This window comes from Dermochelys coriacea, chromosome 3, assembly GCF_009764565.3.
Source record: "Dermochelys coriacea isolate rDerCor1 chromosome 3, rDerCor1.pri.v4, whole genome shotgun sequence".
In the NCBI taxonomy this organism is placed as follows: Eukaryota; Metazoa; Chordata; order Testudines; family Dermochelyidae; genus Dermochelys; species Dermochelys coriacea.
In genome coordinates, this window is record NC_050070.1 from 119,244,985 (window position 1) to 119,260,012 (window position 15,028).

Consider the following 15,028-nt stretch of genomic DNA (forward strand, 5'->3'; position numbering starts at 1 on the left):
GAAGGTTGAAGCATGCCAACCGCTAACCTGCAGCAGGGCAGCAGAGCTCAAGTTGGCAGAGGTGGAACGCTTCTATTGCCTATAGCCCAGGGAGTTGACCCCCAGCAGGCAAAGACCAGGCATCCTCACGGTAAGGGTAGGGGGTAGTAAGGTGCCTCACAACCCCACCTCACTAGGATGTGCTACAAAAATCAATTAAATCCAGTCCTTTTTCTTTTAACACATAGGACAAAGTTCTACCTGCATAAATAGATCAGATTAGGCTTGCATGTGCATATTTGATTTGAGGGCAGAATTTTGCTCTTAGGCTCTGTATTGTTTTCAATTTTGTACTACAGACCCCTACTTCAATATTATGAAGCAAAAAATCATGGGAAAGCGTGAAAAGAACTTAGCAAAAATGCAGAATGCTTTAAATATCACTAGTTTCACACATGGTAAAAGATTTTTCTAAACAGTCCCCAATTGTTATTTTAATATCTAGTATTTTCTGCTGTTCAAATCCCAGGCCTTTAATGCACAGCTATTTTAGACTGAGACAGAGAACTTTCAGTGAAAAACTAGAGAAAACAGAGAGGTTATAACCCACATCAAAGAGGGACTCATTCTGTAATTTATCATAATCTTATTTGGAAAATAAAGCTCAAAAACAAATTTAATACTAACGGATGCAAGATACTGTTTATTCACACTCATTCTTACTCAAGAGCTCCAATACACTGAATAGCCTGTCAAAAGCATATGAACTTCTGCTGTGAGGGGGTTGCTACTGAAAAACAGTGACTCGTTCAACTAGTCTGTATATATGTCTAAGATACTTTGCTGGAGGAGTCTAAAAGTGGTGCTTCTATTTAGAGGAATCTGCTTCTGCAGTAGTTTTAGAAAGCCAAACAAAAATGTACTGGCTAATACAAGCAATTATCTGATAAGATATGCACAAAGAATTAATTACATCATATACTTTCTTACTTGGTTCAAATAATGGTGATTTATGAGCCAGTTATGAGATTCAAATTTATTAACTGGTGGATAATAATTATATTCAATAATCTTAACAGATGCAGATAACAACTGTATCAGGATGATCCTAACTACAACAGTTTTTGCAAAGACAGCATGGGTCTGCAACTGTTTCAACTGTATTTTCCATTCTATGCATCTGATTAAATGGATTTAACCCACAAAATCTTATGCCCAAATAAATTTGTTAGTCTATAAGGTGCCACAAGGACTCCTCATTGTTTTTGCTGATACATGGCTACCCCTCTGAAACCTGTTTCATCTGAGTGGGGCCGAGCATTATTAATTCCTTTGTTTGGGCTGAAGAAATGATTTTCACAAAAAGAGATTAGAAGTACAAAAATGTCATATCAATCTGGTGAAAAAGATCTGATCAGATAAATGGTGTTTGAGATGGACTATAAACTATTTTAAATCTCAAAACCTTAAAAGGATTTCTACATAAATTGGTATTAAGCAGTATTATTCCAATTAATGGGTAATGCATCCAACCAAACATCATAAAACAGATTAGTTTAATCTATGTGGCTGAACAGTGTACATTAAACAACTGACTACTAAGAAAGAAGCAGAGAACACTGCAATATTTCTGATACAAGTTGTTTTAGAGCTAGGAGTACTTTTTTCAATTGTTCAGATCAAAATAGGAAAACTAATTTTTGTTCAAGTACTTTAACTTCTTAAATGTCTAAACATGTATTAATTATACAAAAACAATTTATTTCCTATTTGATACCTGCAGTCCTGGAATAAATCGAGTATCTTTTTCAACTAACAGGAGTTGAGCAACATCAGCATTGAGAATGGATCTTGTAATTCCTCCTGGCCCAGGGCCCACCTCACAAACATGGGCATCTTTCAGCTTGCCAGCCTGTCTAGCTATCTTATCTGTAAGTCACAAAGCACATACAAAGCTTTTATTTTGCAAGGCACTGAGCTCACCAAGATCTGTACAGTTTGTGTTTCTACAGTAAACAATGAGTTTAACATAGAAGAGACAAACAATGGCACCTCCTGGTTAAACGAGGGGAGTACTGTTGTTTTATGGAGCCTGCTAGATAGCACAGAATTCAGTTTCATTTCTAGATTACCAGAGAAACTCATATAACCAAACAGAGAGTTTGCAGAGTCAGGTGCTTAATGTATTTTGTTAATTACAGAATCTATTAAAAAAAGATAGAAAAATAGTTTTCCCCTTACAAATAAGAAATTCAATTATCTTTCTGGTAGGTAACCCCTGTGGCATCTCTGTAGAGTCTGCCCATTTTAAAGGGAAATTCCATTACACTGAGGCAGTTCCAAAGAAATATAAAATGAACAAGGCTAAAGAGGTGCAGCCTGGGGATCAAGATATCTAGGAAGCAGAGCTATTTGAGATAAGAGATTGGGGAACCCTGAAACAAGAATCAGGAAAGATTAGGGCAAAACGGAGCAGAGTTGGTTATGGACAGATAAAGGTTAAAGGAGTGGGAAGCAGAGAAATCTGTACAAAAGGAAGTGGAGAAAACCAGAGTCAGACATTAGAACACAGGGAGTGGTAACAAACAAACAAAAAGCGGGGGGGAGGGGGGGTTGCAAAGTGGAATCACTTCAACAGAAGAGGATGAGCGACACCCAGACATAACTACCCAATAGGTTGACAGGGCACCTAGCATGTACCAGACCAGGGTTCAAGTCCCCGCTCCACATCAGGCAGTATGAGGATTTGAACCTGGTTCTCCCATATCCTAGATGTGTATTCAGCCTCTATGCTATTGGATATAAGGGGACACAGGCAGCACAACCACCTTCTCTGTTTTAAGCAAGGCCTGATATACCAGCTGCATCTTATAGGCAAAGCAGGCAGGGGATGCCTATTTTGTGAATCCCACTGAGGCTCAGGTGTGAATTAGACACTAAGCTGCTCAGTGGTATGAGGACTGAGATGGCTGTGTGCATGCTAGGGCTGCCAACCCTCCCGAATTGGCTGGGAGTCTACCAGAATCAGCCTCAATCTCCCGGTGACTACTAAACAATCTGGGAGATTTTAACAGGACAAAAGTCCCATCAGCGACGCAGTGGGGCTAAGGCAGGCTCCCTACCTGCCCTGGCTCCGCACAGCTCCTGAAAGTGGCCGGCATGTCCAGATCCTAGGTGCAGGGGTGGCCAGTGTGTCTCCGCACACTGCTCCCAAGCGCCGAGTCCACAGCTCCCATTGGCCGGGAACTGCAGCAAATGGGAGCTGTGGGGGCAGTGCCTACAGGCAGAGGCAGCACAGGGAGCCACCTGGCCGCCCCTGAGCCTAGGAGTTGGACATGCCAGCTGCTTCCAGGAGCTGCCTGAGGTAAGCACCACCCTTCCGGAGTCCGCACCCTTCACCCCCTCGCACATCCCAACCCCCTGCCTCAGTCCTGAGCCCCTTCTGCACCCCAACTCCTTCCCAGAGCCAACATCCTGCATCCCCTCCCGCACCCTAAACCCCTGCCCTGAGCCCCCTCCTGCACCCCAAACTTCTCATCTCTGGCTCCACCCCAGAGCCCTCACCCACTCCAGCACCCCAACCCCCTGCCCCAGCCCAGATCCCCCTCCCACACCCTGAACCCCTCATTTCTGGCCCCACCCTGGAACCCACACCCCCAGCTGGAGTCCTCACCCCATCCTGCACTTCAATCCCCGTCCCAGCCCGGTGAAAGCAAGTGGAGGTGGGGAAGAGTGAGCGACGGAGGGAGGGAATGGAGTGAGCGGGGAGACAGGGAGGGAGCTGGGCAGGGGTGTGGGTGTCTTGGGGAAGGGGCGGGGCAAGGGTGTTCGGGTTCATGTGATTAGAAAGTTGGCAAAGCTAGTGCATGCCCACCAACAGAAATTTAGATGCCCGGGGATGTTACCAGTGGAGTCTTAGGTACCTACACAATTTAAGCACCTATAAAGTTAGGTGACAGCTGAGCAAGGGTTTTGAGGATTTAAATTTTGGACTTAGGTGCCCATCTGCCATTTTCAGTGCCTAAGTGCCCTCTTGTGTATCTCACCTTTAAGGCTTGCCCACATATGGAGTCGTTCCTGATTGACTCCACACATTCCTGTTTCTCATAACTACTTTTATTGCACCCTACCTTAATCTGAGTAAACTTTCAAGTGTAGAAAAGCCCTTAGGGGTTTCACACCCACACTGTGCAAATACTGCACAGTAGAACCATCTCTAGGTCAGCAGAGAAGGAGCAACACAGCTTAGAGTCAACAGCATAGGTGATGTGAACTGTGGCTGAAATGAAGCTGGAGAAATAAATCTGACCAGTATAAAAGAATAGGCTCAGAAAAACCAGGACAATCCCACTAAACTAGGGTACATGGCCTTCCTAGTCAAAAGTACACGCTAGGATAACAAACAAACAAATGCAGTATTTCATACCCTGCACAAATATGATCCTCAAAGTATCTCATTTTTGAGGGGAACATAGAAGCTATCTAATTACCATTCCCTAATATTCTCTGGTAATCTTTGAGGGGGAATTAGTTTTGTTTGTTTTTGTTTTGTTTTAATAGGCACTGGGCACAACTCTATAATTAAGATGGAGTTGAATTTCACATTTAAATAAGAAAATCAATTTTCTGTTATGTATAAATACAGTAACTCCTCATTTAACACTGTAGTTACGTTCCTGAAAAATGCGATTAAGTGAAACAATGTTAAGCAAATCCAATTTCCCCATAAGAATGAATGTAAATGGGGGGGAGGGTGTTAGGTACCAGGGAAATTTTTTTTTTTTTTTGGTCATATAGTACTATAGTTGGGAGGTGCCCCCACCTTACCCCTCACAGGCACAGGCCACTGGCACTGGAGACAATGAGGCAGGCAAGGAGGCTGAAGGTGCTGTAGGCTAGGAGAAGCACATTGTTCAGCAGCAGCGGCAGCTTCCCCTACTCTGCAAGCACCAGGGGTGGGGCTCAACCCTCAGCCGGTCCATTCCACCCCTTTCCCCAAGACTCCACCCTTAACCCGCCTCTTCTTCCCTCCTCCCCCTTTATTCCGCACACCGCATCCTCGCTCCTCCCTCTCCTGACCGCAGCAATCAGCTGGTCTGCAGTGTTTGGGAGGCAGGGGGAGCCTGCACACCAAATCCTCACTCCTCCCCGCTCCCTCCTGAACACCGCAAGCCAGCTGATTGCCATGGGCAGGAAGCGGGGGGAGATGGGGGAAGGCGCTGGTCCGTGGGTCTGCCGGTGGGCAGGAGACATGGCGGGGGGTGTAGGGGACCTGATGGGGGGCTGCCATTTGTGGACAAAGCAGGCAGCCAAACGATGTTATAGCAAAGCATTGCACAACTTTAAATGGAGCATGTTCTGTAATTGAGCAGGGACGTAAGGCTGAAAACGTTAAATGAGAGAACGTTAAGTTGGGAGTTCCTGTACAGTATAACTCCCCCACACCCCCAATACTGCATTTTATCCTCATACAGAATTATATCTCTGAGCATTTACAGGTAAATGTATTGAGTTAAATTTTTTTTTTTTTTTAAACGTACCAGAGTATTATTGTGAGGAAGACAAGAGTCCTCATGCAAACAAATTTAGATAAAACTTAAATTTTGGAGAAAATGAATAGGCAGTTTATGATTAAAAATTTTAAAAGATGAAAGATAAATGTTCTACCTGTCAATCTCAAATCCAGGAGAAAATTCTGGGATAGCTGCTTTTGTGCTCGGAGATTATACAGTTTAATAATCTCTCTAACAGTTGGCAGAGGCGGTAGACGGAAAGCAGCCACCTTTCCTGAAGCAGCCATTGGCCAAAACTGTTAAATTCTTGCTCCTAAAAAACAGAGAAAGAAGGGACTAGGCGTAATCAAGTGTACAGTAGGACAGAATTAAATATGTAAGAAACAGAAGGAATGAAGTAAAAGACTCAAAATATTTATTTATTCTGATATTATCAAATGAACCTATTGCTTTAGAAGCATAAAATAAAAATACACATGATTTACAATCTAAGATCTGAATCTTGCAAACACATATGAATGTGCTTAATTTTAAGCACATGAGCAGTTTCATTAACTTTAATTAATCTACTCACACCTTTAAAATTAAGTACTGTGTGCAGGAGGTAGCACTAGAATCATATATATTTGGTTGGTCAGACAACAGATGCAAAATGAACCCCTATACCTCCAAAAATAGAGTTATTTAACAGTCCAGTATTTTGATGTTTAATTCTAGCCTTCTTTAAACTAAAAAGTAGTGGTTTTACATTGAAAGGGAAAGTCAGTACAAGTGTGCAAAAGTTGTACACAATTATTTAATTACATTAATTTCCCCAATAAAAAGAAAAACTATTTCCTCTTTTCCTTGAAACATCAAGTTTGGTGATAAAACAAAGAAGGTGGAAAGCCTAAGTGCCATTTTCCACAACGCTGGTCACACTTTTTGATCCTTCTAACTCTGATCCTCTGGATGGTGGAGAAAAAGGCCTATATGTCAGAGATATTACCAAAATGTGCCCCCTTTTTCAGACCCATTCCGCTAGCTTAAGGGTTACACGGTATTGTGCAGTGAAGTCTTACAGTCTCAGCATGCAATGCTTCATCGACATCTGAGTAGCCTTAGAGACAAGACGTTCCAGCATGCAATGGTCCATTTGGGTGCAAACGGCTTTCTAGTTAGAGCAGGTAGATCCTGTAGCTCAGCGATTCTCAAACTGTGGGTCAGGAGCCCAAAGGGGGTTGCAAGTTCATTTTAATGGGATCAGCAGGGCTGGCATTAGACTCACTGGGGTCCAGGGCAGAAAGATGAAGCCAGAGGGCTTGGGCTCAGGCTTCAACCCTATGCTTGGAGGCTCAGGGTTTCTGCCCTGCTACTCAGTGAGTCTAATGCCAGCCTTGCCAAAGCCCGAGCCCCGCGGGATTGAAGTCCAAGTCACTTAACTTTGTGGGAGCCCTTGTGGCATGAGGTCGTGCAGTAATTTTGTTATCAGAAAGCTATCCCACTGCAAGCTTAATGAGAGCTGTAGCCTCCACATAGGCCACTGCCCCCGCGGAAAAGGGCGGGCCCTGATCTGCACCCAGCGTGTGCAGCTTTTAATAATACTTGGCACTTCCAGGAGCTCAACCACTGACAAACCCCCATTTTCCAACGAGCCCAGCGCTGCCAACTACTTGCTCTCTAGCCTGGGAACGTCTAAAAGGGGCGGGCGAAACCACCCGCAAGGCCCCACGGTTCTCACCCCGCTTCCCCCTGCAGAGGGCTCTGCTCGCGCCTTCGCCCAAAAGAGTCACACACCTGGCCGCGCCCCGGGGCCCAGGCAGCGCGTGCCCGGCTCAAGGCGGGGCCGGGCGAGGCGATTCCCGGGAGGCGCCCCAGGAGGGCGGGGCTGCCAGGCCCGCATTGCCCCGCGCGCTTGTGGGGCGGCGCGTTTTGAATCACAACTCTCCCGCCCCCGACAGGGGCGGGGCTTAGCGGCGGGGGCGGGGGCGGGGGCTGGGAGCCGCCCGTGAAGGGAAGCGCCCCGTGAGGCTGGGCGGGAGGTGTGATCGCCCCCTGGCCCCGCCCCCTCCACATCACGGGCCCCGCGGCGACGCAGAGCCACCCCGGCGTAGAGGCTTTGCACATGCGCAAAGCCCCCAAAGGGGAGGGGGACATAGGCGGAAGCTGCCCACGTGAAACTTACTGGTAGAGGCCGTTGTCGCGTGGAGGCGCGGAGCGCACCCGAGCGGGAACACGCGCGCGAGAGTCAGGCGACGGCTGGCTGTTATTTTTTTTTTTTAAAGCGTAACTTTATTAGCGCGTTAAGCAGGAACAAACGCCCACGCGGCGCAGTGACGCGGATACGGAGGAAAGCGAACCGGAAACAGAATTTCGCCGCCCAATCAGGCCTGGGTCTCCCCGTAGCGCATGCGTCCCTGCCGTCCTCCTCAACGTTACACTCCGCCTTCCCGGGCCTGGATAGGCTCTCACACGCGTCATCTCCTTACGGCCGGGAACGGTGGTCTTAGATCGCATGCGCACCATTGGTCTCTCAACATTCCCTCTCCCCGTATGTTGCGCATGCGCTTCGTACTCTCAGGCCGATTCAGGGTCATGGGCCTCACACTGCGCAGGCGCAGTAGTGCGTCCATGTGCGCCGCTTGCAGTTAGTGTGGCGGGGTGTCCTGCTCGCGCCACCGGGTGGTTCTTGCTCTGCGCGTGGCTGGCGGGGAGGCTGGGCTGGGTTCAGCCTGTGCTTCCCTTGCCCTAGGTTTGCTTTCAGGGCAGCTTGTGCCGCCCCGTGGGGATTAACGTGAAATCCGCTGTCCCGAGCCCTGCTGCCAAACCTGCCTCCACCTGCTTCTGCTTGCACCTGGGGCCCCCTGCCGCCCTGAAGTTGGAGCCACACGCAAGGGGGCTGGTTCCTGGGCAGAGCCTCACTAGGGTTGCCGCCTTTCTAATGGCTGGTAACTGGACCCCTGAGATTCCGTCCCCTGCTCTGTTCCCCCCCCCCCCGTTGTGCCATTTGCTTTGCCTCTTCCTGGCCCCACCCTCTTTCCACCTCGCCCCCTCCCCCCAAGCAGGGCATGCCCCTCCCCACCAGATCCAAAAAACAGACATGTGGGCTTGTCAAATGGCATCGGGACACACAAGCCGAAATCCAGATGGTCCAGGTAAAAACCAGATGGGTGGCAACCCTAAGCCTCACTAGGCAGCAGGGTCCAGCCATGTAGATCCAATAACATAACTGGGGTGTAAAACTGTAAGAAGTGACGGGGTGCAAAACACAAGGGGCCAGACCCACAGTAAGACAAGGGCATTGCAGTGCTCACCATTACAATGCCTAATGTTTAGGTGTTCTGTCACTCAGTGGAGTCCTCAGTCTTACGTTTGGTGCTCAGGCTCCCTATACAATCCACATCAAAAATTGAGCACCTACAAATGGACTCACTAGAAAGCCTGCAAATTGAGGGGAACAGCTTCAAAAGGAGAGATTGAGAGTGACCTAGTCCAGAAAATACCATGAGCTCAGTGGTTTCGGCAGTCACCAAGAATCTAGGAGATCCTGCTACACATGAAGTAGGGTGGGGTTTGAAATCAGGTCTCCCACATTCCAGGTGAGTAACCTAACTATGGCTACTGGTATTCACACATGCCCATGCCTTCACCCCAAAATTCCTAGACTGGTCACCCCAATAGTCTTGTGGGCTTTGGTGTGCTCTGGCAACACCTACTGGACAGGGACACGTGCAAGATGGGCATGGGAATGTTTAATTTGAGCATCGTGCTGGGGCTTAGGCATGAGATAGGGTATCAAGCAGCATTGTGGCATCAGATGTGTGCAGTGTTGTGCATGTTTACTTGGAGAAACTTAGGCAACCAGGGAATTTGGGCACTTAGAGACTAAATCCATTTGTGGGCCTAGCTCAAAGTTTTTAGCAACATTGATTTGTTAACATTACAACCCTGAAGCATGGTTCAATCTTGAAAGTGGTGTTCTCCAGAAAATTTTGAGCATATAACACGGCTATAAGAAAAATCATCTACAGCCTTCACTAGAGCTTTCGCTACTATGGACAATAAATATAACATCATTTATCCAAGACTCTCAAAGCTCAAACATAATTTATCCTAAGAAAGCCTATCAGGTGATTTAGTGTTATCCTCATTTACAGGGGCGAAATGTAAATACATAGACGTTGGTGTCTCAATTTTCAGAAGTCACTGCAATCAATGGTAGCTGCAGATATTCAATAGCTTTGAAGAACCAGCCATAAATGACTTGCTGAATGCGTCCAATGAAGTGAGCTGTAGCTCACGAAAGCTTATGCTCAAATAAATTTGTTAGTCACTGAGGTGCCACAAGTACTCCTTTTCTTTTTGCTTAAAGTGGTACTCCAAATCTGGAGCAGAACTAAAAATACAAAGCAGATATCCCGACTTCCAGTTTTTTTAGGGTATGTTTACATTAGAGGGTTTTTTAAAAAAAAAACTTGAGTTAACTAATTTCCAAGTTCGTGGTTTGCCCAATTCTACACACCTAGGACTTGATTTTCAGCAGTACTCATGACCTGCTAAATTAACCCCCTTAATTTCTATTGGAGTTGAGAGTGCTGAGCACCTCTGAGAATCATGCCTTAGGGGGTCTTGAGTTGGAGACAATTTAACTTAACTCCTCAAAGGATCCCATGGGAGTTAAGCTCCTAAATACCTTTGAGGATCTGGGCCTTCATGCACTTCTTATGACTACAGTGGGAGTTTCAGGCATTCAGCAGCTTGCAGTATCAGCTGCTTAATGACACTCCACCTATGAATGACAAAATAAATCAAGCAGTTGATATGTCACAAGTAAGTATTTGAATTAAAGAACATACTGTAGCTAAAAATATATGTACAGTACACTTCTTCCAACATTTTCCAGTACTGGTTGTAAGAGTCCCTGCTGACATCAGAAGTGATTGGGCATGGCAGAGAAGAATGTTCCTTTCTCTGTGGTACTGTAGAACTAATGATGGGTTTTAAGTACCTACTTATGATTTTGCTTTTTTATTTATTTGCTTGCTCATTGCTTTGACAGGTAAGTGAATGGTAAGAAGCTGTTTTCTGGAAATGGAATATTTAATAAAAAGCCAAAAGGAAGTCCTGGAGAAGTGAAGTGCATATTGGTAGTTGCAGGTGGAAAAGTAAAGTTCATAGAAGGGTGTGTTTTTTTTATTAATGTCAAGCTTACATTTAATGACAATTTTCAGAGTAGCAGCTGTGTTAGTCAGTATTCGCAAAAAGAAAAGGAGGACTTGTGGCACCTTAGAGGGTAACACATTTATTTGAGCATAAGCTTTCGTGAGCTACAGCTCACTTCATCGGATGCAACTTGAGCTGTAGCTCACGAAAGCGTATGCTCAAATAAATTTGTTAGTCTCTAAGGTGCCACAAGTACTTCTTTTCTTTTTGCTTACATTTAATGTAACCTGTATGTAATCTAATGTTTCCTGTAAGTAACCCTCAATCAGGGGAAATCATTGAGGGGGGCTCTAGGTTACATTCACTGAATAAAGCCTCTAGCATCAATAACAAATTCCCAATAATACAACAACAGATCAGTAGATCCCAGTAACGTGTTAAAGTCCCACTATAAGGAGTAAGGTGGGCAGGATGGGCCCCCATTCTGCTCTGATTGAAGTCAATGGGATTTGTCCTGGCTCAAACCCATGTACTTTGTATTATAAAACAGATAAGCATCAGTTACGTAAAAAGTCATGGAATCAGCAGAGATATTTACAGCCACTGATGGAAATAGTGTATTTAAAGGACAATTTAAATGTACACTAATGTAAACTTTTTTACTGTCCATATCTAATTGTAATGATTAAGTCACTAAAAATATTTCAAATGCAATTAGATTAATTAACAATCAAACAGTAAACCAACATCCTGACAGCTTCGTAAGGTAAATTAAGACTGAAGATATTCATATTCTTCTGAAGAACATAGAAAAATCAGACCATTGCACAGTTGTTTCAAGGTAATTTTATATATATATATATATATATATATATATATACACACACACACACACACAATTTTTGGTTGATTTAACAGTTGGTGAAAAAATTTCTAAATTAACTGCAAGTATTTAAAAATGTTAGGCTACTTTCCCCCCATTTATTTACACATAGGCTTTATCTAAACTAGAATTTAAAGAAGTTAGATCATGTCCTCTCTTTCTAATTAAACACCTTCTACAGTTCAAATGAAAACACAGCAATATGATAGACCCATTAGCAAATTGAGTTAGAGTCTAGGCTTCTCCCATATAACATAAGAACAGCCATACTGGGTCAGACCAAAGGTCCATCTGGCCCCGTATCTTATCTTTTGATAGTGGCCAAGGCCAGGTGCCCCAAAGGGAAATACCAGAGCAGGCAATCATCAAGTGATCCATCACCTGTCACCCATTCCCAGCTTCTGGCAAACAGAGGCTAGGGGCACCATCCCTGCCCATCCTGTCTAATAGCCATTGATTGACCTATCCTCCATGAATTTATCTAGTTCTTTTTTGAACTCTGTTATAGTCTTGGCCTTCACAACATCCTCTGGCAAAACCAGGTGCCATGCCCTGTCTAAACCAGGAACACAGGTGAGTTTTTACTATGTGATAGTTAACATTGTAAAATCCTAGTGTAGACAGGGCAAGTTGTAGATTGACCTCAGTTTATCTGGTTGGAGTGCAAGACAGTTTGTTTACATTGACCGTCCACAGGCATGGCCGCCCACTGCTCCCAGTGGCTGCGGTTTGCCGAACCCAGCCAATGAGAGCTGCGAGCGGCCGTACCTGCGGACACTCAGGTAAACAAAGCGTCTCGTGGCCCGCCAACGTCTTACCCTGAACAAGCCGCAAACCAAGTTGGAGAACCCCTGATCTAAAACTAGTAGCTAACCCTGTTGAAGGGGTGTGGCAGCTGGACCAACTAATCCACCATCCATGCAGTCTCCCTCACACAACCAATGAAATTGTTGAATGCAAATTAGCTATGGAGTAAGGGTGATGATTGGTTGTGTTACCTACCTAGGATTCTTTGCATGACATACTGTAGCAGTACACTGCACAGGTATTATTCATAAAGTCAAAATGGCGGAGACCTTAAAAATTGGTGATGATAGACTCCAAAACCCAATAAAGGTTGCACCTGGTGATATTCTGAACAAAAAGAGCCCTCATCCATGCTTGTAGCTATTTCTAATCGCTTCACACTGACTCTATGGACTTTCTAAGCTACAGAGTGAAACAGAATGATAATCTTGGAATCTTACTGTGAAATGTATTTTCAGTATGCTGCATAAGGGCCCAATCATGTTCTCATCAAGGAGAATGTGACTTTTGCAATTGACTCAATAGGAAAAGAACCTGGCCAATGTTTGTCCTGTATGTATTCCATTGTACTGTATATCTTTTTAAGTGTCTCTTTAAAGTCCTTCAGTTCTTACTCAGCCAAGATATGGCAATTTTGGCTGAGTAAAAACTACAGGATTTGGCCCTGAATTTTAAAATGCTAAAACACGATAAATGTAGAAAGAGCAAGCTCCACATATTAATGAAAAATGTAGAATAGCAAATGATAATTGCTATTTTACAAAACAACAAGAAGGGTTTAATGAAAAAATTAGTGGGTTTTCTTTAATTACTTCAAGTTAAGCTGTTAATAAATGTGATTTCATGTTGGGTTTTTAAAAATGTAAATTCTCTAATTCTCAGATGCTTGGCTGGTGGGTCTTGATCACATGGTCAGGGTCTAACTCAGGGGTGGGCAAACTTGCCCAAGGGCCACATCTGGGTATGGAAATTGTATGGCAGGCCATGAATGCTCACAAAATTGGGGTTGGGATGTAGGAGGGGGTGAGGGCTCTGGGGTGGGGCCTGAAATGAGGAGTTCAGGGTGTGGGAGGGGGTTCCAGAGTGGGGCAGGCAGTTGGGATGTGTGTGTGGGGGGGGTGAAGGCTCCAGCTGGAGCTGCGGGCTCTGGGGTGGGGCTGAGGATGAGGGGTTGGGGGAGCAGGAGGGTGCTCTGGGCTGAGACCGAGTGGCTCAGAGGGAAGGAAGGGGTCAGGGGTGCAGATTCCTGGTGGCACTTACCTCAAGCAGCTCCTGGAAGCAGCGGCATGTCCCCTCCTCCGGCTCCTATGCAGAGGCGCAGCCAGGCGACTCTGCACCCTGCCCTGTCTGCAGGTGCCGCCCCTGCAAATCCCATTGGCTGCAGTTCCTGGCCAATGGGATCTGCAGAGCTGGCATATGGGGCAGGAGCAGCATATGGAGTCCCCTGGCTGCCCCTATGCATAGGAGCCGGAGGGGCGACATGCTGCTGCTTCCGGGAGCTGTGCAGAGCTACAGCACGCATGCAGCGGGGCAAGCCGTGGATCCCACTCCCCAGCGAGAGCTCGAGGGTCAAATTGAAACATCTGAAGGGCTGGATATGGCCCCCAGCCGTAGTTTGCCCACCCCTGGTTTAACTGATCCCTATATCTGGGATTAGGAAGGAATTTTCCCTAAAACAGATCGACTCACCTTCTTCTGCAGTGTGGGGATGCAGGTCACTTGCCAGGTTTATCTGGGCATATCTCATTTAATCATTTCCCTGCCATGGGTTGGAGGGGGGGCGGGGGCATTGGTGCACCGAGGTTCCTCCTTTTCTCTGTCTGTGGCACACAATAGTTTAGTCTCCTGAGATTTGTAATACTCCAGTCTAATCCAGATGATTGTTCTTAATTCAGTAACATTTGGGTAGGGTTAGTGGCTTGTGATGTTCAGGTCAGCCTAGATGATATCCTGCTTCTTTCTGGCCTTAGACTCTATAACCCTAATGGGGGAGTAAGAGGCACCTATGCACTTTACCCCCAGGTGTGCTTGCTCTACAGCACAAGAACCAAATACTTCTCAAGAAAGACAACCAAACTCCACCCCATAGATATGCCAATTTACCATCTTCTCTTCTTTGCAGGTACAGTATTAATAATATGCATCTCAGACCATTGTTTTAATAATAAAAATTCATATATTTCCAGTATTAAGTGTGCTTTTCTCTCCCCACACCAACCTCAGATGTTCACTTAGACTTTGTGATGGATGGTGTCTGCTGGTGGCAGTGCCTAGTGGTTAGGCCCCTGCACCACCTCCACACCTGGTGTTGATCTATCTTCTGTTGGGGGGGGGTGACTTGACCCTCCAGTCAGTTTCTCATTTAGTCCTCTTTCTCCCTGGTGTGACAGGTTTCCTAGGAAGATATGGGGTTCAGTTATTGACCCCCCAACAAGCGTCTCAGCCCAGCTGAGGTTTCAAAAGGCCCTTTCATTCCTTGCCTCCAGCAGGGAGTCTAGAAGTTGAGGGTTCTTAATGAAGGGGGGTTGGTAGGGCAGCCCACTCCACCAGGCTCCAGCTCAGGGTCCTGTAGGGATTACCAAATATCCAGCACCCAGGAACGCCTGACGTCTGCCTCCCTGGGCCACTTCCTACCGCCCTCTCTCTTGTCAAAGTTTTTGCACTCCGTTACAAATTAGTAAGAGCAAAACTACCAGTTGAACCT

At 45.8% G+C, this 15,028-nt stretch overlaps 1 protein-coding gene across 5 annotated transcripts in view; it reads right to left on the minus strand.

Moving 5' to 3' along the window:
* Positions 1–7,848, minus strand: part of TFB1M (transcription factor B1, mitochondrial) — a 45,276-nt gene extending 37,428 nt beyond the window's left edge. Inside the window, exons 1-3 of one of the 5 annotated variants that reach the window (XM_038394829.2) lie at positions 7,657–7,848; positions 5,647–5,805; positions 1,757–1,908 (exon numbers count right to left, since the gene is read on the minus strand). In XM_038394829.2, the coding sequence (XP_038250757.1) occupies positions 1,757–1,908; positions 5,647–5,779 (285 nt within the window). In that variant the 5' untranslated portion in view covers positions 5,780–5,805; positions 7,657–7,848. Of the gene's footprint in view, positions 1–1,756; positions 1,909–5,646; positions 5,806–6,553; positions 7,423–7,656 lie in introns of those variants that run through there. The other 4 variants (XM_038394828.2, XM_038394830.2, XM_038394831.2 and 1 more) reach the window with 4 other exon arrangements.
* Positions 7,849–15,028: the final 7,180 nt, after the last annotated feature.